The sequence below is a fragment of the Epinephelus lanceolatus genome, chromosome 20 (genome assembly GCF_041903045.1).
Source record: "Epinephelus lanceolatus isolate andai-2023 chromosome 20, ASM4190304v1, whole genome shotgun sequence".
NCBI lineage: Eukaryota > Metazoa > Chordata > Actinopteri > Perciformes > Serranidae > Epinephelus > Epinephelus lanceolatus.
Window position 1 is genome coordinate 3,234,411 of NC_135753.1, and position 27,299 is coordinate 3,261,709.

Sequence of the window (27,299 nt, forward strand, 5' to 3'; positions counted from 1 at the left end):
ACAGGATCCCACCCCATCTTTTTAAGGACGTTTTCCATATCATTGGGCCCTGTGTTATGGATCTGATAAATTCATCTTTGATGTCTGGATGTGTCCCAGCTGCCTTTAAACATACCGTGGTCCAGCCCCTCATCAAAAAACATAGTCTTGACCCCACAGTTTTATCCAACTTTAGGCCTATCTCCAAGCTTCCTTTTCTTTCTATGGTCTTGGAGAAGGTGGTTAATGAACAGCTGCAGTATTTTATTGATCTAAATGACATTTCCGAGAAGTTCCAGTCTGGTTTTAAGTCACGTCATAGCACAGAAACCGCGGTTTTAAGAATTTTAAATGACCTTCTTTTGACAGTTGACTCTGGTAACTCTGCAGTCCTGGTCCTTCTGGATCTGACGGCTGCCTTTGATACGGTGGATCACAACATTCTCCTGTCTCGCTTAAACACCTGTGTGGGCATTAAGGGTACTGTTCTTAAGTGGTTTCAGTCCTACCTCTCAGATAGGAGCTTCTCTGTCCAGCTGGGCCAGTATTCTTCAGCCACTTCCCCCCTGAACTGTGGGGTGCCTCAGGGTTCTATTTTGGGCCCCCTCCTCTTTTCAATATATATGTTGCCATTGGGATCCATATTTAGAAAGCGCAATGTCTCATTTCATTGCTTTGCAGATGACGTACAAATCTATCTGCCTTTAAAAACAAATGAGCAAGCCTCTGTTCAGGTCTTATTAGACTGCCTCAATGATATCCGATCTTGGATGGAAGTGAACTTTCTCTCCATGAACAAAAATAAAACTGAGATTATTTTATTTGGCCAACAAAATCTGTTAGATGGGTATGAGGACCCTCTTGTTTTTGCTGCGTACGTTTATTGTGGACCGACTCCAACAGTAGTGGACTACTCACAGACCAGTCCTCGCCCAAGGCGAGGACCCCCCCTATACTTTTTGCTGCGTTTATTCTCACAGACCAGTCCTCGCCAAAGGCGAGGACACTATTGTTTTTGCTGCATTTATTATTATTATTATTATTATTATTATTATTATTGTTATTATTATTATGAAATTCTCACTTTACAATGGGTGTGTATTGCACGGAATGCTGTGAGCTAGAGTGGAGAGGGCTCTAAAAATCGTCTAAAACTTTTGTCTTTAACTCGCTGCCATGGCCACAATTTTCACTGTACAGACACAATTTATACCACAAAACGTAGGAAAATTTGTCCTGCTCACAGATATGTTGACATGGAATCTCTCACACGTACACATTTTTGCTGAGTGGCTCCAAAGCGAAGGGAGCGCTGATTTTTTTCTCATTCACTCCCATGTAAACTCAGAGGAGAAATTTCTGGAAACAGCTGGGGTGCAACACATTTTAAACTCGCTCCCCTGACCACATTTTTGACTCGAGAAATATAAAACGCGACATGTGCGTTCACGAGACGTGGCTGTCTCTCAAAATCACTTTATTTTCTTGCTTGGACCAACGGTTTGGGTATGCGAAGCATTTGTTCGAGGACTTAAATCCCTTTATAAACAGCCTTTGGTGATCTGCTCTCCTGACGTGTCTGTGTCTGCCACAGGTACGGGCAAGTCATTAATCGTCATGACAACGGCTGCACACACAGACACAGCCACAGGGTTCTCTGGTCTGTTTGTCTCACAATCTTTAAAGGACAGATTACAGCAGCAGAAACTTCGTTTGAAACAGAACACACACATTATTAACCCCTAAAGTGCCAAAATGGGCTCTCTAGTGCCACATAGGTGCACTAAACTGGCCACTGCAGCCCGTAGGAATGTCGTGTCAAGATCAAACCAAAACTGGTGTGTTTGACTTACAAATCACGCGTTGACACCCATGACCTAATTCCAACAGGAAGTGAGCTACTTGACCTTTCAAAGTAAGATTTCACCTCAAACGTGCTCTTAAAAAAACACGTCTCCTCCTACACCGTTTATTGTATCGGCTTTAAAGACGCACACATGACAGCTCAACTGCTGCTAAACAGATCTTCTGTATAACTTTATCTCTCTCATCATCACATTTTTTTCATGATTGGACCAACGGTTTAGGAATGGGAAGAACTTGTTCGAGGAGTTAAATCTCCACTACAACAGGTCTCTCTCTGTGTTCTGTCTGTCTCTCTCTGCTCTTCTCCCAGGTGCACCTACTTCATCACCATGGCAACCGCTGTCACACACAAACTCACAGAAACATGATGTGTGTGTGTGTGTGTCTAAATCTTACATGCAGATATGACAGGGGCACAATCTCCATTTTGACCCTTTAGGTGCCAGAGTTTATTGAGCAAAAAAAAATTCCATTTTCATTTCCACATTTCAAAAGGCCGTGGCTTGAAAGTGGTGAGAGATAAAGGCATACTGTAAATGACAAAACTATTCATCATGACCCAAAGTTCGTCATGGGAGTAAATTAACTCATCTAATTTGCATTCCGTGACGTCACTAGGCGGCGGCCATATTGGATTTCATAAATCTCAGTAAAACAGCATTTTGAACAGATTCACACAGTAGATTTCTTTTGTTTTGTGCTGTTTTTGTTGTCTCTTCCTCAAAATAAAGGACGAGGAATCTGATGGGAATAAATTAACTCATCTAATTTGCATATCGTGACATCACTTATCCATACCTACAGCTACAGAAAGCATTCAAACATCAAAACGTTCAGCTCTGTAAGGATTTTCTGATGTTTGTGGCAACATGTTTGATATTTCTAAATAATTCACAGTGACGACATAAGCTGGGGGCCAAAACGGGCGCGAGTGCGAGGTCCCGCCAAACACTGCTTGCAGCTTTAATTATTCTTTATTCTTTATTCTTTATTCTTTCTCCCGCCGCCTCTTTGAACTGGAATTTGACCCCCTAGACATGCTCAAAAACTCACCAAAATTGGCACACACATCAGAACCGGTGAAAAATTTTAGAAAATCATGACATTAACCCGTAAAGTGCCAAAATGGGCTCTCTAGCGCCACCTAGGCACACAAAAATGGCCGCCACGGCCTGTAGGAACGTCGTAGAAACATGAAACCAAAAGTGGCGTGTTCGTCTCATGAAGACCTAAAAATCACGCGCTGACACCCCTGACCTAAATCCAACAGGAAGTGAGATATTTGCCCTTTCAAAGTAAGATTTTGCCTTAAAACTGCCTTTCCTAAAAAATCTTCTTCTCATACACCGCTTATCCAATCGGCTTCAAACTTGCACAGATGACAGATCAACTCGTTCTAATCAAAAGTTATTCGTAACTTTTTCATTACTCGCTTAGTTTGGATTTTATGGCCTCCTTAAGGTGAGATGTCAGAAAAACGTCCTGACGATCTTTGAAAGCTGTCCCATGGGAAATGAATGGCAGCAGGGGGGAGAAAGAGACCAATCTTAGGGCTTTTTCTAGCATTTACAGCGTCTCCATACTTTGTGTTACACACTCCATTCCAACTCTCAAATGTTGCCACAGGTCTCATCTATTCACTCATGTTTTCATCTTTTTCATATCTTTTACCGTTTTTCATCTGTGCCTCTCAAAGTACCATGAGCAAAGGTGGAGAAATTCTCACTTTACAATGGGTGTGTATTGCACGGAATGCTGTTAGCTAGAGTGGAGAGGGCTCTAAAAACTGTCTAAAACTTTTGTCTTTAACTCGCTGCCATGGCCACAATTTTCACTGTACAGACACAATTTATACCACAAAACGTAGGAAAATTTGTCCTGCTCACAGATATGTTGACATGGAATCTCTCACACGTACACATTTTTGCTGAGTGGCTCCAAAGCGAAGGGAGCGCTGATTTTTTTCTCATTCACTCCCATGTAAACTCTGAGGAGAAATTTCTGGAAACAGCTTAGGTGCAACACATTTTAAACTCGCTCCCCTGACCACATTTTTGACTCGAGAAATATAAAACGCGACACGTGCGTTCACGAGACGTGGCTGTCTCTCAAAATCACTTTATTTTCTTGCTTGGACCAACGGTTTGGGTATGTGAAGCATTTGTTCGAGGAGTTAAATCCCTTTATAAACAGCCTTTGGTGATCTGCTTTCCTGACGTGTCTGTGTCTGCCACAGGTGCGGGCAAGTCATTAATCGCCATGACAACAGCTGCACACACAGACACAGCCACAGGGTTCTCTGGTCTGTGTGTCTCACAATCTTTAAAGGACAGATTACAGCAGCAGAAACTTCATTTCAAACAGCAAATACACATTATTAACCCCTAAAGTGCCAAAATGGGCTCTCTAGCGCCACATAGGTGCACTAAACTGGCCACTGCAGCCCGTCGGAATGTCGTATCAAGATCAAACCAAAACTGGTGTGTTTGACTTACAAATCACACGCTGACACCCATGACCTAATTCCAACAGGAAGTGAGCTGTTTGAACTTTCAAAGTAAGATTTCGCCTCAAACGTGCTCTTAAAAAAACATCTCCTCCTACACCGTTTATTGTATCGGCTTTAAAGACGCACACATGCCAGCTCAAATGCTGCTAAACAGATCTTCTGTATAACTTTATCTCTCTCATCATCACATTATTTTCATGATTGGACCAACGGTTTGGGAATGGGAAGAACTTGTTCGAGGAGTTAAATGTCCACTAAAACAGGTCTCTCTCTGTGTTCTGTCTGTCTCTCTCTGCTCTTCTGCCAGGTGCACCTACCTCATCACCATGGCAACCACTGTCACACACAAACTCACAGAAACATGGTGTGTGTGTGTCTTAAACTTACATGCAGACATGACAGGGGCACAATCTCCATTTTAACCCTTTAGGTGCCAGAGTTTATTGAGGAAAATATTCCATTTTCATTTCAACATTTCAAAAGGCTGTGGCTTGAAAGTGGTGAGAGATAAAGGCATACTGTAAATGAGAAAAATATTCATCATGACCCAAAGTTTGTCATGGGATTAAATTAACTCATCTAATTTGCATATTGAGACGTCACTAGGCGGCGGCCATATTGGATTTCATACATCTCAGTAAAACAACATTTTGAACATATTTACACAGTAGATTTCTTTTGTTTTGTGCTGTTTTTGTTGTTTCTTCCTCAAAATAAAGGACGAGGAATCTGATGGGAATAAATTCACTCATCTAATTTGCATATCGTGACATCACTTATCCATACCTACAGCTACAGAAAGCATTCAAACATCAAAACGTTCAGCTCTGTAAGGATTTTCTGATGTTTGTGGCAACATGTTTGATATTTCTAAATAATTCACAGTGACGACATAAGCTGGGGGCCAAAACGGGCGTGAGTGCGAGGTCCCGCCAAACGCTGCTTGCAGCTTTAATTATTATTATTATTCCTCCAAATGAATTGCCTTTTTGGGAGGCTTAACATACCCGAAAACTCATGAAACTTTGCACACATCTCAGAACTGGTGAAAAATTTGATATTTTAAGGGTCTCGTGTGCGGGTTCCAAAAAATGGCTCAGGAGCACCCCCTACAAAAGATTGAGGAAACAGCCCCTGAAGCCAGTTTAACCTACATGTATGAAACTCGGCAGGCTTATGTAACGCCCAGAGACGTACAAAAAAGCCTCTTGGAGGCATGCTCTAAATCCAACAGGAAGTCAGCCATTTTGAATTTACTGTGCAATTTTGGTGCATTTTTGGCCATTTCCAGGGGTCATAAATGAACAAACTAGTCCTAGAGATTTCATCCGATCGACTTCAAACCTTGGTCTGTCCCATCCCAAGACCTTGAAGATGAAAAGTTATCAAAAGCTTGAGTTTTCGTCAATGCGTGTGACCGTGGGATGGCGTCAAAGTTAGGGGTTTCGCCACTAAACAGGAAGTAGTTTATAACTCCAGCATACATGGTCCAATTTTGGCAAAACTTCACAGGATTGATGCCAGTCCTGCCCTGAACACATCTACATGTCAATAATTAGAGATAAATATAGCACCCCCTACTGGCAATGGGAAATGTCATGTTTTAGACTTTAATGTACATCTCCTACAGAATTGACCAGATCCACTTCAAACTTGGTGAAAAAAGTCATAAGACGTTGATGACGCTTTATTGTGGAAACTGTGAGTTTTCGTCAAAGGGCGTGGCCACGGCCTGGCGGCGAACTTTGATGTTTCGCCGTGATGATAAACGTTGCTGTAACTTCACGCCACGTGGGAATATCTTGCCAAAACTTCACACATATGATGACAGTCCAGCCCTGAACACATCTACAGAGGAATTTTGAATCACCGCCATAGCGCCACCTTCTGGCAACAGAAAGCTACTTTATACATTCTTTGATGTCCCTCTTCTAGCAGGTTAATCAGACCCACCTCAAACTTGCAGGTCTAAGTCCTTAGACCTTGATGATGCTTAAAAATGAAGCTTTTGAGTTTTCATCAAACGCTGTCACCGTGGCACCGCCTTGTTTGCCATCAAACACGATGTTGTTTTGAAGGGACAAGGGATGCTTGAAAACTCACCAAACCTGGCATACACATCACAGGTCACAAGTCCTGTTGTCTGATGTGATTTTTGTGCTTTGATGCACCAAGATGGCTCAACAGCACCCCCTAGAATATTTGAATTAAGCAGCCCCCAAAGCTGGTTTGACCTGCATGTATGAAACTTGGTAGTCACCTGTAACACTCTATTACGTACAAAAATGTCTCTTGGAGCCATGCTCCAAACCCAACAGGAAGTCCGCCATTTTGAATTTACTTGTGCCACTTTTGTGCATTTTTGCCCATTTCCAGGGCTTGTAAATTAACAAACTTGTCCTACAGATTTAATCAGATTGGCTCCAAACTTGGTGTATGTAAGCGGGACTATGTTGTGACCAAAAGTTGTCACAGGATTTGCCCAATGTTGAATGGCACGCCCGCTGCTGAGCGTTGAATCTTGAGGTCTCGCCATGAAAAACGAAATTGCTGTAGCTTTGGCATAAATGGTCCAATCTCCACCAAACTTCACATGATTCATATTAGTCCCGCCCTGAACACATTCTCATTACCATATTTCCTGATAATCATAGCGCCACCTAGTGTCGAAAGGAAGTATTTCTTATCAGACACTTATCTTTGGATTCACCTGAAATTTCAATGCTGTGGTCTATATTTGATGTTCACAAACATGACATATCATTAGTGTCTACGTGTGCTGAAGAGGGTTTACTTTTGATGTCTCGCCATGAAACAGGAAATTGCTATAAATTTGGAATAAATGGTCCGTTGTCCACCAAACTTGACATGATTCATATTTGTCCCACCCTGAACACATTTATATGACAATATTCCGTGATAGTCATAGCGCCACCTAGTGGTGAAAGGAAGTACTTTTTACCAGACACTTATCTTTGGATTAACCTGAAATTTCAGTGCTGTGGTGTGTATTTGATGTACACAAATATGACATATCATTCGTGTCAATACGTGCTGCAGAGGGTTTAATTTTGAGGTCTCGCCATGAAACAGGAAATTGGTATATTGTTGCAGTAAATGTTCTGATCTCCATCAAACTTAACACGATTCATATTAGTTCTGCCTTGAAAACATTTATATGACCATATTTCCTGATTCTCATAGTGTTAGCTAGTGGCAACAGGAAGTAGGTCTCATCAAACACTTATCTTTCAATTTATCTGAAAGTTAAATGCTGTGGTGTATATTTGATGTACAAAAGCATGATGTATAATTTGTGCTTTCTCCAACTCCCTCTAGTGGAAAGAGGAAGTGATACAAAATGTGAAATATGTTATTCCAGCACTGTATCAAAGATATGCAAAGTCACTCCTGCATGCGATGTCTAACTTTGACAGAAATGAACTGACGCATCAGAAGGCGTCCTGCCAGCTCCCCCGAGTTGCGTGAAGGTGCGAGGGCCCGTTCATCGCTGCTTGCAGGTTAATTATTATTCTTCTTCCTCCACATGAATTGCCTTTTTGGGAGGCTTAACATACCTGAAAACTCATGAAACTTTGCAGATATATCAGGACTGGTGAAAAATTTGATATTTTAAGGGTCTCGTGTGCAGGTTCCAAAAAATGGCTCAGTAGCGCCCCCTACAAAAGTTTGAGGAAACAGCCCCTGAAGCTAGTTTAACCTACATGTATGAAACTCGGCAGGCTTATGTAACGCCCAGAGACGTACAAAAAGCCTCTTGGAGGCATACTCTAAACCCAACAGGAAGTCAGCCATTTTGAATTTACTGTGCAATTTTGGTGCATTTTTGGCCATTTCCAGGGGTCATAAATGAACGAACTAGTCCTAGAGATTTCATCCGATCGACTTCAAACCTTGGTCTGTCCCATCCCAAGACCTTGAAGATGAAAAGTTATCAAAAGCTTGAGTTTTCGTCAATGCGTGTGACCGTGGGATGGCGTCAAAGTTAGGGGTCTTGCCGCTAAACAGGAAGTAGTTTATAACTCCAGCATACATGGTCCAATCTTGCCCAAACTTCACAGGATTGATGACAGTCCCGCCCTGAACACATCTACATGTCAGTAATTAGAGATAAATATAGCACCCCCTACTGGCAACAGGAAATGTCATGTTTTAGACTTTAATGTACATCTCCTACAGAATTGACCAGATCCATCTCAAACTTGGTGAAAAAAGTCATAAGACGTTGATGACGCTTTATTGTGGAAACTGTGAGTTTTCGTCGAAGGGCGTGGCCATGGCCTGGCGGCGAACTTTGATGTTTCGCCATGATAAACGTTGCTGTAACTTGACTCCACGTGGGAATATCTTGCCAGAACTTCACACATATGATGACAGTCCAGCCCTGAACACATCTACAGAGGAATTTTGAATCACCGTCATAGCGCCACCTTCTGGCAACAGAAAGCTACTTTATACATTCTTTGATGTCCCTCTTCTAGCAGGTTAATCAGAACCACCTCAAACTTGCTGGTCTAAGTCCTTAGACCTTGATGATACTTAAAAATGAAGCTTTTGAGTTTTCATCAAGCGCTGTCACCATGGTGCCGCCTTGTTCGCCATCAAACACGATGTTGTTTTGAAGGGACAAGGGATGCTTGAAAACTCACCAAACATGGCATACACATCACAGGTCACAAGTCCTGTTGTCTGATGTGATTTTTGTGCTTTGATGCACCAAGATGGCTCAACAGTGCCCCCTAGAATATTTCAGTTATGCAGCCCCCAAAGCTGGTTTGACCTGCATGTATGAAACTTGGTAGTCACCTGTAACATTCTATTATGTACAAAAAAGCCTATTGGAGCCATGCTCCAAACCCAACAGGAAGTCCGCCATTTTGAATTGACTTTTGCCACTTTTGTGCATTTTTGCCAATTTCCAGGGCTTGTAAATTAACAAACTTGTCCTACAGATTTGATCAGATTGGCTCCAAACTTGGCGTATGTAAACGTGACTGTGTTGTGACCAAAAGTTGTCACAGGATTTGCCCAATGTTGAATGGCACGCCCGCTGCTGAGCGTTGAATCTTGAGGTCTCGCCATGAAAAACGAAATTGCTGTAGCTTTGGCATAAATGGTCCAATCTCCACCAAACTTCACATGATTCATATTAGTCCCGCCCTGAACACATTCTCATTACCATATTTCCTGATAATCATAGCGCCACCTAGTGTCGAAAGGAAGTATTTCTTATCAGACACTTATCTTATCAAGGATATGCGGAGTCACTCCTGCATGCGATATCTAACTTTGACAGAAATGAACTGACGCGTCAGAAGGCGTCCTGCCAGCTCCCCCGAGTTGCGTGAAGGTGCGAGGGCCCGTTCATCGCTGCTTGCAGCTTTAATTCGTATTATTATTGTTAGTAGTAATAGTTGTAGACCTTTAGTTTTTATGTTTCTGCACCAGCTATAGCTGTGGCATCAGCCATCCATGTCATTCTTGTGACTGCAATATCTCAAATTTCTTTAAATTTTGCATAAATGTCCACGTGGACTCAACAGGGAACTGATCTGAATTTAGTGGTCAAAGATCAGTGGCACTGTGACCTTGCGTCTGTCTCATGTTTCATGTATCAAATACCTCAAGAAGGCTTTTAGGAAATTCCCAAATTTGGTACAAATGTTTACTTGGACTCAACAATGAACTGATTAGAATTTGGTGGTCAAAGGTCAGTGTCACGATGGGCTTGCATCCATCTCATGTCTTATGATAATGAACTCAATATCTCAAGAAGGCCTTGAAAGAATTTTCTCAACTTTGGCACCAACATCCACTTGGACTCAAGAATGAACTGATTAAAATTTGGTGGTTAAAGGTCAATGTCATTTTGACCTTGCATCGGCCTCATGTCTCATGAACCTAATATCTCAAGAAGGCCTTGAGGGAATTTTCCCAAATTTGGCCCAAGCTACTACTTGGACATAACGATAAACTGATTCAATTTTGGTGGTCAAAGGTCAGTGTATCCTCAGGAAACATGTTTCTGGCCATAACTCAAGAATTCATCTGCTAATTATAACAACATTTTACACAAATGTCTAATATGATAAAATGATGAAGTTATAACATCTTGTATCCAAAAGGTCAAAGGATAACTTCCCTGTAACATCAAAATGCCATTATTCATTATCATATCTCATCTGACATTTGGTCAGATACTGAATTGATGACTAATCTTGAAACTGTGCTGATTGTATAGATCAGTGTCTGTGTGTGAAGCATCCATATTTTCACAGTCAGGGATGTAAACTGTAAGAGAAACTTGACTGACTCATGAAGGCATACAACCACAGGGGGGTACTTCTTGGTTCTTATTGTTGCCTTTTCCACATTCTGAAAACCACTCAGAATTCCTTTAAACTGTGCTCTGTAAGTGATTTGGGCAAAAGACTGAGAGCATCTCTGCTCTGCATTCACTTGTTGCTGTTGGAGTTTTGTTCAGTCTTCTGGTGAACTTGAGCTGAACTGATCATCAACACTCTGTGGAAAAGATTTGGGAAACACTAAGAGGGTGGAGAGGGGAGGAGAAGGAGGAGAAAATGCATGTGTAGAGGTGCTTTGTTTGTTTTTACAAATAAAAACAAAAAAAATATGAGAAACATGTTTCTGGGAAGAAATAAAACAGCCAAAACAATCAAAGCTCTGTTAGTCCAAAGATAACTGTGTTGAGTTTTATAAAACTCTTGGACACAAACGCAGAGACTGATTACATCTGATTACTGCAATAATGTCACACAAGCCTGTAATCTGATGCAGAAAGATTCAAACAAACGTCACACTCAGAGCTGTAATTGACCTTCTGAGCAAAAACACACAACTTAGACATAAAAAATAAAATGTGAGAATCATCAGTTTGAGACTAAAGCTACTCTTATTGATCCGATCTATTATCATGTTCCTCTCCTCGTTGTCCCTCTCTTTTCTTCTACCTCCTCTCCTCCTCTGTCCCAGAATCAGTAAAGTTGGTTGTTTGCTTTTGGAAGTTTTTACATCACTGTTCAGGTGTTCATGTTATTTTGTCCACACCTGATGTTCCTCTAGCCGAGCCATTGTATGTGTGTGTGTGTGTGTGTGTGTGTGTGTTGGATAGAACAGCAAACATTTGCCTTGCCACACACGCACAGTTTGGGGTCATGTGAGGACATGTCACACCACAACAAACAGGATGATTCACACAGAAATGTGAAAAATCTTGTCGCGCTTTTTCTTTTTTATTTGTGATCACAGAGAGGGAAAGTCTTCCTGTTTTCTTTCTTTCTTCCTCTTCCTCTTTTGCCCCTCTTCTCCTCCATTTCCTTGTACTCAGCTTTTCCCTATATTCTTTCCTCTTCTTGCACCTGTTCTTCCTCTCTTTTCCTGCTCCTCCTACCTGTGTTCCTCTTTTCCCCCTGTTCTTCCTCCTATTTGCTTATTATTTCTTGTTTTTTATTGGGGGAAATGACAAAAAGTTGCACAACTTTTAATTCAGATGCAACTATTGCAAATTCACGCTTGTTTCTATTCCTCTTGAACTCGTCTTTTCCTCTCTTTCATTCCCTCCTCTTTTTCATCATTTTTCTCCTCTCATCAGCTTCCCTTCCTCTTTTTCCTCTCTACAACCTTTGGCAATTCAAATTCAACCAGCAGTAATCTAGATCACTCCCACTGACGCACCATCACACTCTCTGTTGCTATTGATACATAGTTAGACCCGCTGGCCAACCCCCCAACGCTGGGGTTTGTGGTCTCTGAATACAAGTTGCTACAGATGAGCTGACCTAGGCGGGTTGTAAAACAGAGGGACTGCTGGGTATGCCAACTAGCTAGCATAGCACATAAAGCTCCTCTAATAGGTTGTCTTATTTTTGTTCTGATGAGCAGAGAGAGGGCAGAGCATGTGAGGCTGAGTGAATCAATGAGCTGTTTGCAGGTCTACAATTAAATAAGATTTTACCATTTTTAACAGTAAAAAAAAACAGAAAAGGAAAATCAATATGTGGTTCGTACCCAAAACCCTAAGCCTATTTTATAGGCTTTGCTCGAAAATTGCATATCCATAATGAAATGAATATATCTCTGCAACCACTTGTGAGATTTGTTAAAGCCACAGTGTGGCTTATATGCTTCAGGAATTTCTCCCATCTAACGTTGAAATCATATACTGCATTCAAACGGATAGCACACTCTAGCGCCTCACTGTTTCAAACGCGTATTGCAACAATGGTAGCCACTGTGTACCAAAAAGCTATGATAACATTGATGAAACCATGTCATCCGATACTTCATGGAGTATTCATTCAGGCTCCTACACACACGCGCGACTGTTAGCTGTTAGCCGTTTCCCAACTACACCTCATCCCTCTCCTCATATCACTGCACCGCTGTTAGCGGCTAATGGCTAACAGCAGCACAGTGATGCGGGGAAAGGGATGAGGTGTGTGAGGTTAAGCCACTTGTAAGCCAATCAGAGTCTGCAGAATGCGTTGTGGGGCGATGTCAGCTGCTGTGAGTGGTCATTGTTTTGGTTCCCCCGGAACCTTTTTTTCCGCCTGGATTCATTTAAATGACGGACCACATCCGGTAATATGCAAACGCAGCGTGATTGAACAGCAGAATGCCCTTTTCACGGCGAAAATAACCAGGTAAGAGAGATATTACAAATATATTTTGGCGAAAAGATTTCTGTTGTTGTTGTTCTTTGGCCTGTAGCTCTCTGATGGTTTGTGGTAGAGTGCTTTGGTGCATACGTGTGGAAACAGTGGAGTCTCAGCTTTCATTTGAGATGAACGGCGTGTGTTTTGAATAACGTGTGGTTGAGTTAAAGCCTGAAATATACCGAGTGGGTTGGGATATCGGTGCTGTATGGAGTTGTTGGAGTTAGTTGTTGTTTATTTAGTTGTTGTTTGAGCTGTGTTTGGGGCATGTAAAAATTAGGGGTGAGTATTGGCAAGGACCTCACGATACGATACGTATCACGATATATCACGATATCATGATATCACCATATATTGCGATATTCTACATAGTTTAAATTAAAAATAGAGATGATAACACAAGTTGCAGTATATGTACATCAGATGATATTGATTATTCAGAGAACAAATTGAGTCAAAACTATTTGATTCAAAACAACTGTTGCATTTTATTGTTCAAATTTATGCAAATCTTTTTCACTGAAAAAGTATTGAAAATAAATGTGGAATTGAATGCAATTGAAATCATAAAATAAAGTGCCTCAAGTTTCTTGCAGCTGAGACTGCTGTAAATGTCTCAAAGTAACCATTACTCTCTCTTTTCCCTGAAATACACACCGAAAGCATTGTAACCTGCATTATATACAACTAACTCACACAGTAAGTGAAACATGAGGGATATAGTACCCTGAGTTACTGACAATGCACAAAGTACATAAGTAAAAATATTGTTTCTCCTATTGTGTCACTGTTTGAACACTGAACTAAACAGATCATATGAAAATAAAATGTCTATGCGCGTACATATGTGCTCTATGTCACTGAACACACTGGGCTGGAAAAGGAAAATAAAGTGCACATAGTAGTATTCTTGTAAACAATAAATACAACTACAAATAGTAATAGTTTACAAATAGTAAACCGTAAACATTCTGATACATGGATAGGACTAGTACTTGTACTTGACTTCCTTTGTTTTTAGATTTTTGTTCAGGAAGAGAATCTGATCAAGGTGCTCTGGGGTGAGTACACTCCTCTGTGCAGTGATAATGTCCACTGCGGTAGAGAAAACTCTCTCAGAGGGGACACTTGTCCCAGGGATGCACAAATACCTCTTTGCAAGATTTGATAGGAGGGGATACTCGCACTCGTGTGCCTTCCACCAGTTCAGTGGATTGGCCCCTTTTGCAATTGGCATCAGAGCAGTCTCCTTGAATCTCGCCATCTCCTCTTGTGCCTGGTTCTTTGGCGTCTTCAACTTCTTTGCAGCCTCTGGAACAGTGTCACAAAAATAGTGATTTCTTTAAGACCACCCAAAGTCCTTTTTCCCTACAGTTTAATGTTTAAGTTTCATGGTGCAGAATAAAATATGTGCGAGTTTGGCACTATAGGCCTTTTCAGAATTGTGTGCTATGAGCTTTGTTCTGCTCACTTAAAAAAATCCAGACTCCTCAGAACATGATTTGTGCATGTGTGTAACTTGAATATTGGACAAATATTAAACTTAAGTATAATATGAAACTTTAAGCATCCAGTAGTGTTACACTTGCTCTGAGGAATCTGGATTTTTAAATGAGAAGAAATAAACTTTACACTTTGAGTGGAAAAATCTGAAAAAGGTTTTGTGTCAAACTCTGAACAAACACTATTCTGCACAGTGAGGCTCAAATATTCAACTGCAGGGATAAGAAGTAAAACTAATTTTTGACACTAGGGGCCCTTTAAATTTCCTACACTGACCTGAAGCATATGTTTGATCAAGAAGGTCAGCAAGGCCACAAGAATCCCTGGATCTCTTCTTAGACGTGGACAGTGCTGCAGAGCTCCGCTCCTCCTCAGGACCTTGGCTGCTCCCTTCGTCCTCCTCATCTGGCGCCCCCAGCCCTGCATCCTCATCTTCCTCCTCTTCTCCATCAGCCTGAGTCTCTGGCTCCCCTGTCTCATCCTCTCCAGCTTCGCTCTGCTGAAAAACATCATCTCATTAAATTAAGTAAATTATATAAACCCAAATGCAATAAATGACAATTAAATTCCGACATAATCTGTTGTTCATGGATTATAAATGTTTACTAACATTCACCAGTGTTTATTTATGCATTTTAAACTTTTAGTATTTATGCTTTTAAAATATTTCTGTAATATTTGACTGTTTCAGAGGCTTCTCCATTAAAAATATTGAAAGAATATGTGAAAGCAGTCTAATGTTTAATCTCATAGTTTAGCTTACCTGAAACAGCCCCTGGGTCCTTGCAGCCTCTGTGATGACTCTATCATAGACGGCCTGGCGTTCATCCTCAGTCAGGAAAGGCAAAGTCTTAAATCTGGGATCCAGAGCTGCACACATATGAAGAGTCTCCCTCTGGTCATCTAAGTACCTCTTCTCAAGATCCTGACATATGGCAGATTTGATCTCCTTTATAATGTTAGAGTCACCTGGTCTCCCCTGGAGTTGCTGAATTAGCTGGGCATGGACAGGTGCAACTGCTGACAATGTTGGAGTTTTCTCTTCCTCCATGGCGACAGTGGCAGTCTTCATGGGCTTCATAGCAGTGACTATTTCTTCTGCAGCCATTATGTTGGCCTCACTGAGAGTGCTGATGTCCTTTTCATTTTTCCTCACCTCATTTGAGAGCAGGGCAGCAGTAATAGCTGGCTGCTGCTTGAGAAAGCGCTGGAGCATGTCATGCGCACTATTTCATCTGGTGACAACGTCAGTCTTAAGTTTGTGCTGTTCCAGATTCAGCAGCTTCTGTTTTTGTTTTAATACATGGCTGGCTATGGCACTGCGTTTGAAGAAGCTGGTAATGCGCCTCACTCTTCCCAGCAAGCACTGGACGGCTGGCAACTTTAGTGCGCGCTGGGAAGCCAAATTGAGGGTGTGCAGGTAGCATTTAAAATGCAGCATACCAGCTAGTTCTGCAGCGACGGTCATGTTGGATGCGTTGTCTGTTACTGTTGCTGGGTCCTTGTCCTGTATGCCCCATTCCTCCGTTGCCCTTTTCAGTAAATCTGTGATGTTACTGCCTGTGTGGCTCTCATGCATTGCACACATCTGCAAAACATGTGTAACCATTTCCCAGTCGTCAGAGATGTGGTGGGACGTTATGGTAACATATGACTGGGTGGCTTTGAACGTCCAGCCGACACACGTTAGGGCAACTCTCTGTGCAGCGTTAAGAGATGTTTTCACGGCTTTCTTCACCTCTTCATACATCTTGGGCACAGCTATGTCCACCATGTGGGCGCGTTGCGTAATCTTATAACGCGGCTCCAGCATATGTAGCATCCACCTGAAACCAGCGTTGTCAATCACACTATATGGCCGCAAATCTTTACAAATAAAATGCACCATCAACTCTGTGATACGCTGAGCACGAGGTGAGGTAGCTGGTAGGAAGTTATCCAGCATAGTTTGGTTTGGCTGAACACGTTTTTGCGGCTGCTTCTGTGCTAATACCTTGGCGTGGTGTCTTGTTAGATGAGTTCTCAAGTTTGTCGTGTTCCCACAATATTTCACGGCAGTGAGACAAAGCTTGCAAACGGCATTTTCTTTATCCAACTCGTTGCTTTTACTCCCTTTTTTGACTTGAAATCCAAAGTGTTCCCATACGTTCGCTTTGAACTGCTGAGGCGTTGTAATGGTGCTAGCCATACTGGCTTCTGTTTACCTCAGCCGCTATGACTGCCTCTACTACAGCAATGCCGCTGTGCCCCACAGCAGTGGCTCTTCCACGCCATCTACCGGAGTGGAGGCACGGAGGTCCTACTGTATTCACAGCACCTCTAAATTAAACAATTAAACATCAATCATGTTATACAGTATTTGATGTGCAACATCACTATATTCTTCGTGATCAGTGTATTGTTACACACTGTGCTTGCAAAGTCGTTCTCAAAGTCTCCCAACTGGGGGACATTTGGGTTTAACAGGTTTTAACTCATCGTATGCATGAGCTTGGTGGCTGTTCTTGATTTACAATGACACGTCAACTGGTGTTTCCCGTGTTTCCCTGGAACTTAGAGCAACCAGAGTGGATAAACAGGAAATGAAGCTATTGACAGGCGACCGAAAGAAACACACCGTTACCTTGTTTAAAATAACAAACTTCTCTGAGTTTGAACATTGTTGGAAACATTTGGAATAATGCGAGGTTACAACTAAACAAAATACATAACAAAGGTCCATTCAATTTTTAGATGTTGTGATGCAAAATTGTTACATATTATATCTATAGGCACATGTTTACTTTTTTTGTCCAGCAATTTTACTTTTTATAAAATGAAGCCTTTTTCAATACATTTACAATGTGAAGTCAATGAGTACTTTGGGAAACTGATGGTCGATGTTCAATTTCCATCTGCAGCTATCACTTTTACTAATACTTTAGCTGTTTATGACATAAATGCTTCTGTTGCTACAAGTATGACTACTTCAAATTATTGACCTTGCAAAGAAATATTTCATCTGCTTCTGTTTCTGATGGTTTGGACCTCTCTCTCTCTTCAGTGCCAGAGAGTTTTGGGCCTTAGGATTTTTTCGCGCATTTCATTTATGTTCTCCGCATTTCAGCTTTCAGCATTCACACTGTACTTTTTGTAGGAAATGCATTTTCCAGTTTGTTTTTCATCTTTGTTTTTTCTCTTCACCCCTGGTCTCTTATGTATTTGTTTTTCTGCCCATCCTCCTCAGCTTTACTTATTCTACTTATTTACTTTACAGTACCTTATTTTCTTTTTTTTAGACTTTATTCATTTCCTCCTCATTTTTTCTCTCCTCTTCACTTTGTTTTTATTTTTGTTTTGCTCTCCATCCTTTCCTCTCTCCTCTCATCGTGAATTCTCACTTTATCCCTTAATAGCACATCATATATCTCTCTTGATTAAGGCACAGGAACTCCCACCTGCTCTTGGTGGATATTGTTTAAATAAATAAGTTAAAAAAAAAAAAAAAAAACACATCCAACAATAAGCCAACCAGAGTCCTCCTCTCTTTTCTAAACCTTCATGGTCTAAATTGAAGAATTTGGAAGCTATTGTTGTGTTGCATGATGGGAATTGGTTCAAGAAACCACATGAAGGATGGATCTGAACCACTCGGCTTGATAAACCTGAGGTCCAACTTATAGTCAGAGGAAGACGAAGAAGAAGAAGAAGAAGAAGGGAAAATGTCTGAGTCACTGCAGTGCTTTGATTCACAAACAGCTGCTGATGATCTTCTTCACATCTCTGCCTCCATTAGCTGTTATATTTCAACTTCTTGTTCATAACTGGCCAAATATGGACGTCATGCTCAGATGCACCATATGGCCAAAAGTTTGCGGACACCACTGTCTACATGTGGAGGCACAATAGACATGAAGTGCTGCAGTTTTAAGCGCTTATGTTGAGTCCTCACACATGCAATGCTACTGCTCTGAATCAATCAATCGTTGCAGCTCTACTCAACAGCAACATTCAGTGTTCAGCTGATCAGCTCTCACAAATGGACTTTTCTGTCTTTGTTGTGATTGTTTCTGACTGACATGTCATACAGTTCGAGACAGCAAAGGACTGACAGTGACAACACAACCACCTTTCTGAAAAGTTTTTCAACTAGAAGCGCTCAGCCTAAAAAATGCAGAGCACTCTGAAAAAAGACACTGGGTGCAGTCCCTTTTCTCTCACATGACCACATACCCTCTCTCCTAAATAGGAACAACTGGAAAAACAGGCTGGTGCTCAGAACCTATGTCAAGAGACCTATATCCTGTCCTCATCATGTACATGAGCTTTGTATTTCGATTCTTGACATTGATTGGTCTGTAGACGGGCTCTCCCATCCTCTTTTATCCTCTCTCTCTCTCATTCTCATGCAATTATTCAAGTGTATAATTTTTGTGAGGTTTTTGTTTTCGCTCAATCTTCAGAGAGTCATCAGACCAAATGTCAGTTTACCATTTGGTTTTGTCCTTTCCTCATGTGCTGTGGTGGTTTTTATGTTTTGTTGTTGTTTGGCTCTGATGACAGCTTGCTAGAACTTCCTGTATTTTGTCTGAAACTCCAAACTGTCCAAAAAAAGGATTTTATATTTATAATGAACTGAAGCATGGTTAGACTGAGGTTTGGCTGTTTGATCTGGGGAGGTTTTACTCCTGTTATTTTGGTTCTGATCGAACTGAAAGGTCAGAAAGTTCTGACCAAACAATGCAGGTGTGAAAGGACCCTAAGTGTTGATTTACTGGTTAAATCCAGCTGCAGTGCTTCAACTCTGAATCTATAAGAAAGAAACAGGACACATGTTGATATTGTTGCAGTTTGATGCAGTGAATCTTCCTGCCTGTAGAGGGCGTCTGTGCACCAGCCCACAGTGGAGGGAAGGAGAATGGAAAGAGAGGAAGAGGAAGTCAATCTGATTGGTTCATGAACTGTGTGACTTGGTAGCGAGACCTCAATCTTAAGAGACAAATCTGAGCTTCTTTAAAAGCCCAGCCGTGTCCAGTGCCTTGCCCTGCTCGTCTGTCTATAATCAAATCAAAATGTGTCTGCATACTTTCCCATGTGGACGGGGGAGGGGGGGTCCAATTAAACGGTGACACTCGAGAGATAAAGAGGTGGATAATAATCAGGAATGGACAGAGTTTCAAACAAAAGCAGGCAAAATGAAAGAGAGGAAATATGTGGACTGCCACTGGTATTTCACATGTTACTTTGGGACATTTTCAGGAGCTGAAATGTGTTTTTTAATAAAGGCAGCAGCTAATGAGCTAAAATACCACCATTTGTTTAAAGTAAGAGATCAAACAAAAGATGGAGAAGAAGACTGATATTTAACCTGAACTACAGGCATGATGCATCTATGTTTTTTATGTTCGTATTATTTAGTGCCAAGTCAGCTATATCAGAAAAATCTTGATATTTACTTTATAAATCTTAAGTATTTACACATCAGGAAAGACTAATCATGGTCATCTTTCAGTTTAATCAGCAGATTACAAAAGATACACTCACCTAATTTCAGTGAAGTGACTTACAGTTTTAAGGAGATGGATTAGTTGTATAAGATTAGTCAGTAGGATTCATCCTCTGGAGAACATGAATGTATGAACTAGATTTCATGATGACCCATTCAATGATGTTGAGATATTTCAGCCTGGATCAACGTGTTGATATTCCCCTAAAAACTTAACATGTGATCAACCAGCCACATCCAGCAGTTACAGATCAACATAATGAGTCATCAGGAGTTGTGTTACCTGATGAATGTCAGTCCAATATTCTTTCTGTTAGCTCTGGTTTTGGTCTCCACCAACTCCTGAAGGAAATATCTGTCTACCTGGCAGCTAAATGCTCCACTATGTTCACCAGCTGGTCTCTGACTACCCTGCTGAGCAGGTACAGTCCAGTGTACCTAAGCAGTAGTGTTGCACGGTATACCGGTACCAATGGTAGACCGCGGTACCAAAACACCACGGTACATATGATACCATCATGTTGGAGTACCGTAGTACTACGGTACCTCACGGCACCACTACTGTGGGATAAGTTCAAAGTCCAATCGCAAGAGGGTGTGGCTTGCTGGCCACCTGCTTTCACGCATGTGAGGTGTGTGTGTGAGGTAATGTTACACATGGCAGAAGGGGGTGAGACAAGCTCTGGTGCTGCTGCGCCACCTACATTACAGAGGAAAGCAAATTCCAAAAGTTTAATTTGGAATTATTTTGGGTTTTTGGCCGACGAGCACAACAAGCCAGTTGACGACGGAAAACCCATTTGCAGAAAATGCCTAAAAGGAATACCAGCCAAGGGGGGAAATACATCGAACCTCTTTAAACACCTCAATGTGACGCACCCAGAGCTAGCAGTGGAATTAAAGAAGACTCAAAGTGAGCTTGAGGTTAGTATTTATTATACCTTTTTTTGTTATAGAATGAATTAGCTAAGATATTTTCTTATTGTGTCAATACAATAACAGGGATTCTGAAACTCTGAAAGACCACAGTTGCTAACGTTAGCTAGCACTTAGGGTTAGGTTTGTGTGAGCAAAAGAAATCATTCAGGAGCACGCTGTGCGAGTACAGATTTTAACCAGCAGCATAAACTAAAGGTGAATTCTGCCAGTTGCGGGTTGAACGGGGGTCACAGACAGGAATACGGCCGAGCACTACGGCCACCGCAAGATTACGGCTTACCGGCGACCGAGGAGCCCGGCTCCAGCAGGTCCAATAATTTCCTCTTTGTTGGTGTCATGCTCCACAGTGACTGTTAGCACCCAGCCCTCTGTGGGTCTATTAGGGAATGTACTAAAATATACCATCCGGGCTGCATGATGTGTGTGGTTTATGCACTGATAAGGGACTGTTCTTAACTTATAAGGGACTGTTCTTTACTTGTCAGAGGAGGAGGGTGGCTGGTTGATTTTTATTTTATTCATTTATTTATTTTATTTTGATACCCCAGCCACAAATCTATTTCCTTGAGCTTTTCAAAGTGACTGATGGAATATGCATGACCCTTCACCGTGAATTAGATTTTTAAAATTTAGCTGAGTTCATCCGATGCACTGCTGCTCTTAGTGAAAAAGGTTAGCGTAGAGCCCTAGGCTAGTTCTAGCTAACAACAGCCCATGTCACTAAGCCATGTGTTTGTTCTTAGCTAGTTAGCTTGCTGCTAACGCTAGCTAACGCTAGCTAACACTAGCCTAGTGTGCTAGCAAGCAATTGCACAAGTCACTAGCAAGATAGTCTCGCTAGCCAAACGAGTTGACTTTCAGCCTGACTGTCTCCTTACGGGTCCATGTCATTGGTCCGACAGCCCATTGGTTCGACATCCCATTACTCCGACTGTCCGCAGTGCTGAACGGCTCGCGGCAGGCGTATGGTGCGTCGCGACCGGCTCTGGGTCAGCTGGGAAGGCTTGAGGCGGAGCAGGCTCGTGGCTTATGTGTTTGACACTTTCTTTTTCATTTTAACCCACACCATGATCTTTTCCTGACCCTAACCAAGTGGTTTTTGTGCCTAAACCTAACCAGACCTTAACCACAGGGCATCATGATGATTTTGGAACAACGGGACTTCGGAACAATGAGTTTAATATGGTCAGAGCAATGGGATGTCGAACCAATGGGCTGTCGGACCAATGCGCAGTTCCCCTCCTTACTCTCTTTTCAGTGGAAAGTCTGGCTCCGAGACTAACTTTTTTTCCCCTCTCTTTTCAGAAGCCACCTGCAGTATCTTCGTCAACAAAGCAGCCCACCTTAGCCCTACCAGAAGTACTCCAACAACAGAAGAAGTATGACAAAAGTTCCAAGGAGGCCAAAATGTTAAACAGGGCAGCGGCAGAGTTTATCTGTTTGGATGAAGTTCCCATATACACTGTTGAAAAGTCTGGATTTAGAGAACTAGTGAGGAAGCTAAATAACAGATACCAACTGCCTGGCAGGAATTTTTTTATGTTTAATGAAATTCCCAAGCTCTACACAGAAACAAGAGAGGCAGTCAGGTCAGAACTTGAAGAGTCAAAGTACTTCTCCTGCACCACTGACCTCTGGACCAGCAGAGCCATGGAAGCATACATGGCTGTTATTTTAAGTCAATCTCAGCAAACTGGGAAATGCAAGCTTGGTGCTTAGGTTGTTCTGCAATAAACAGTGACCACATGACAGAAGGTGTGAGGGAAGCATTTGATGAGATTATTGATGAGTGGAGCTTAGAAATCTCAGAAATGTCTGGACTCACAACAGACAACACATCAAACAACATCAAGACCTTCTCTGATTATCCCTGGATTTCGTGTTTTGGGCACAGCTTGGATTTGGCCGTTGACAAAGCACTTCGCATTGATTGGGTCTCTGCCACCCTGTCCAGGCTACGAAAGACCATCTCTGCTTTTAGTAGATCATCCAAGATGACCAGGCAGCTCTCAAAAAAGCAAACAGGCTTGAACTTGGCAAACCACAAACTCATCCAGGATGAAAAGACGCGCTGGGGTTCTGCTTATGACATAGTGGAGAGGTTTGTAGAACAACAACAAGCAGTGTGTGCTGTGCTGGCAGAAAACCTGAAAAAGTGGCCCAAGGATACTGACATCACCACTATCGAAACCATTAAAGAGGTCCTTGGCCCATTGAGAAGATTTACAGATGCACTGAGCAGAGAGCAACACCCCACTGTCTCTGCAGTCCAGCCATTTGTGTGGGAGATACAGTCATGTCTTACAGTCTCTGAATCTGACAGCAACCTGGCACATGACATGAAAGAGAAATTAAGTGTTGATCTATAAAACAGATACCAAGACAGGGAACTACAAAAAGTATTAAACTGTGCCACATTTCTTGATCCTCGATTTAAAGATTCATTCGTTTCAATGGAACAGGAAGTCAAAGAAATGCTGCTGGAGCAAGCACGTACTCTCCAGGACTCCAGACAGACCACTCGACAACCTGAGGGAGATACAGAGCCAGGGAGCAGCAAACAAGCCAGCAAACGGGCCAAGTCAGACATGGGAGGGCTTCTTTCAAGCATCAAGTCAAAGAAGTAAAGAAGCAAGCACTCGGATGTCAGTCGGTAAGACCTCTACACTTGGACACAGGGAAAAACTTCAGAATGAGATCGAATTCGATTGCAAAATGGAGGAGATTGGTGCTGAGGATAGCCCACTTAATTGGTGGAAACAGAATGCAGGAACTTTTCCTCTGCTCGCATTGTGTGCAAGAAAATACTTATGCATTTCTGCATCGAGTTGCGCCTCAGAATGGGTGTTTAGCATCTCAGGGACAATATGCAACCCAAAACGAGTTAGGTTGACACAAGAAAACATGAATATGCTTGTTTTCCTTGCAAAAAACTTGCCTGAAGTGAAGCGACGTAAACTGTAAAAGCACTGTTAATGCTGCTGAGTGGTTAACCCAAAGTTTACATACTGGTCTTGTGTGCCTTGTTTTCCTGTGGGAAAAAAAAGAAGAAAAAAATGTAGCCTACCTGAAGTATAAAGGAGTTGAAGGCTGTTAACGCTCTTGCATCTGAGCTGCTGAGTATATCAGTATATACATATGTGTGCCTTGTTTTCCTGAAGTGAAAGCAATTGAATTATAAAAACACTTGTATTAGCTGAGCTGATGAATATTAGCACTGAAAGTTTTATTTTTTTTCATAGCCTAAGCCTTCTAGGCTACATTTGTTCAATATGCTGCTACAGTGCTTTGTGACCACTGTATTTAAGTGCTACATTTGTTCAATATGCTGCTACAGTGCTTTGTTTCCACTGTATTTAAGTGCTACATTTGTTCAATATGCTGTTTGTTTTCCAGTGACATTTATTTTATTTTTTTTACTTGTAGGCTAGATTTGTTTATATATTTGTTTACTGTATTTAAGTGTTAAATAAAGTGTTAAATAAGTTAACAGAAAAGACTGGTGTGGGGTCTCATTCATTCATTTTTACTGCAAGTAGTTATAATTACATGTTAATCACTTATTGATGCTGTTTTTGAAGTATGAATAAGTCAGTAAGTAATTTATTCCGTTGAAATATCATTGATGTATTATAGAAAAGTGATTTATCTTTTGATAAATGACAAAAGGCACATCTGCCTCATTTTTGCCGTTGTATCGTGATACTACTCAGAATCGTGATACTTTCACTGGTATCGTACCGTGGGTCCCAAATTTGGTACCGTGACAACACTACTAAGCAGATACAGTGTACCTAAGCAGGTAGAGTCCAGTGTACAGGTAGAGTCCAGTGTACCTAAGCAGATACAGTGTACCTAAGCAGGTAGAGTACAGTGTACCTAAGCAGGTAGAGTCCAGTGTACAGGTAGAGTACAGTGTATCTGAGCAGGTAGAGGCCAGCATACCTGAGCAGATTTAGTACAGTGTTCCTGAGCAGGAAGAGTACAGTGAACCTGAACAGGTACAGTAAAGCGTACCTGAGCAGGTAGAGTCTGTGTGTTTGTGTCTGTCACTGTGTAAGAGAGTTTCATATAAGGAACACACACACACACACACACACACACACACACACACACAATTTACTATTGTGGTGTAATAAACCTTTTCAGCTTTAACTGTTTCCTTTTAATTTCCTCCCCTTTCCTTGTTTCCTCTCCTTGTTTCTCTTCCTTGTTTCCTCTCCTCTGCCCATCCGTACCATGCCTTTTTCGATCATACCAAGTAAACGTTTTTTTGTTTTTGCTGAGTCATAATGAGTTGACGCAGAGCTGTCATTGGTCAGGAGGTCAACAGAGGTTATGTGATGAGCTAATCAGAGCAGTTTGCATGGGTTTATGTCTCCTAAATGCTGTGTAAACTTAAATGTAAATCAGTTTTCCAGATGAAGTTACGCAGTGTGTGTGTGTGTGTGTGTGTGTGTGTGTGTGTGTGTGTGTGTGTGTGTGAACTGAAGAAATCACTCATCCCTTCAGATATTGTCTCTGGCTGGCTGTTTGTGGATCCTCACTTTAATTTGTACTCACAGAGAAACATCTGGAGACGCATCAGCAACTTTGCACTGCTTTTTAAATCCACAGTTTAAATGTGGTAAAATTCAGTATATATTTTTTCATGTTCAGAGTCCAGCAGTGAATGTATCCACATACACTGTAGTTTTGCACAGCTACTAAGCTGCACCAGAGTTAAGCTAATTTTTTAGGAGATTACTGATTAAACTCTTTGTGTTTTTAAATGTGCAGTGTGTAATACCTGACTACATGCTACTGGGTCCATGCAATCTACATTTGTATCAGCCTTGAGTACTTTTTTCTTTTTTCTCTGACCTTTTCTTCTCCAGCTTTTTTGTTTTTTGCTCTTTTATTCATCTAGTTTGGATTTACATTCCAAGTACTCTACTCTGTCTTGATTTCATTTATCTCCTGCTTGACCTCTGACATGACATGATAGACCGATCCACTTGACAGGGTGGGTGGAGGTGACGATTGGCCGGTACCACTGCACCTACCTTACAGTAGCTATGTTTCCATCCAAAAGTGATTCAAATCATTGGGAAATGCGCATTAAAAGAAATACGAATCCTGTGTGTTTCCATAAAATGTACGGACTTTGGTGAAAACTACAAACTCGCGGAACCGAAAACAAAACAAATCTCACATTCTTCTTCTTCTACATTTTCTGGCAGTTGGCAACCAGCCACCTTCCCGACCTGGAGTGTGGATATCACCATGGAGAAAGGTGCGCTATGTCAGACTTAATTCGAACATAACTGTTTCCATCCCCTGTTTTGCGAATCAACATTTTTTCGAATCAATCAACCAAAACCTGGCTAAAGCGAGCGTATTTTAGTTTGTGCGAATCAGGGGATTGTAATTCGAATTTTGCCGTTTCCATCATAATTTTCCGATACAGTACTTCTAGATGCACATCTAAACAGGCTGATGGAAACATGGCTAGTGTAGGTAGTCTACTGAAAATTTTTGGACCATGTAATGCCTTATCAGGTGGACTGTTCCAACATCAAATGGGCCGCAGCCGCAGGTCTTTCTTTTTTTCCTTACAATATTTTTCAGCTTTGCTGGTGGCGGCTTGGCAGCCCACAAGATAGGCCAGCCCATCTAGCATTTGCCAAAATTTGCAGGGAGTGTCACTTAAAGCCACCACTAACGCTGCCTCTGTGTGTCATTTTCCTGCATTACAGACCCCCCAAAACGTTAATCTCTAGCCTGTGGGCTACAAGGACTTTCACCAGTATGAACTCGGTCACACAGGAAATACATCCATCTTCAAACAACTCCAAAGCTGGAGGATGTCTTCTCCGTGTTGTCTTAAAAGTCTGACGATTCACATGTCGTATGTTTGTGTTGGCAGTGTTAAAGCTATCTGTTGTCAGATTGGCTGGTATTTTATTTTTAGGACCATCACACTGTCCTGCATCTGTTCTTGGACTTGTATCTAGATTTTGTTTTTGAGTGACCCTGTCTTCCGTCTGTGATGACACATCAAAGCCTCCATAAAAATCAGTTTGATCTCTGAACACTTTCAAACCAACTTTATCCTCCACAAATCCTGGATCAGTTCTGCGTTCATGCCGACTATATGAGTTTATCACTTCCATTTCTGCAGACTCCATCACACTCGTCTATAAGCATGGGTCTGCATCAAAAACTCTCACCCTCGCTTTCACCCCGTCTTCCATCCATCCATCCATCCATCCATAGCTCATTATATGCCTTTATGTTACATCCATGATGTAATGTTTATTTCACTCTCATCTTCCCGTTT

At 41.6% G+C, this 27,299-nt stretch overlaps 1 protein-coding gene across 10 annotated transcripts in view; it reads left to right on the forward strand.

The window, feature by feature from the left end:
• The window catches only part of sugct (succinyl-CoA:glutarate-CoA transferase), a 317,331-nt gene that overhangs the window by 203,645 nt on the left and 86,387 nt on the right, over positions 1-27,299 (forward strand). For 2 of the 10 annotated variants that reach the window (XM_078162592.1, XM_078162591.1), the window contains exon 13: positions 22,283-24,323. The exons of 5 other annotated variants lie outside the window; for them this stretch is intronic. In XM_078162592.1, coding sequence (XP_078018718.1) covers positions 22,283-22,696 — 414 coding nt within the window. In that variant the 3' untranslated portion in view covers positions 22,697-24,323. Of the gene's footprint in view, positions 1-22,282; positions 24,326-27,299 lie in introns of those variants that run through there. 3 more of the 10 variants (XM_078162589.1, XM_033638349.2, XM_078162588.1) reach the window with 3 other exon arrangements.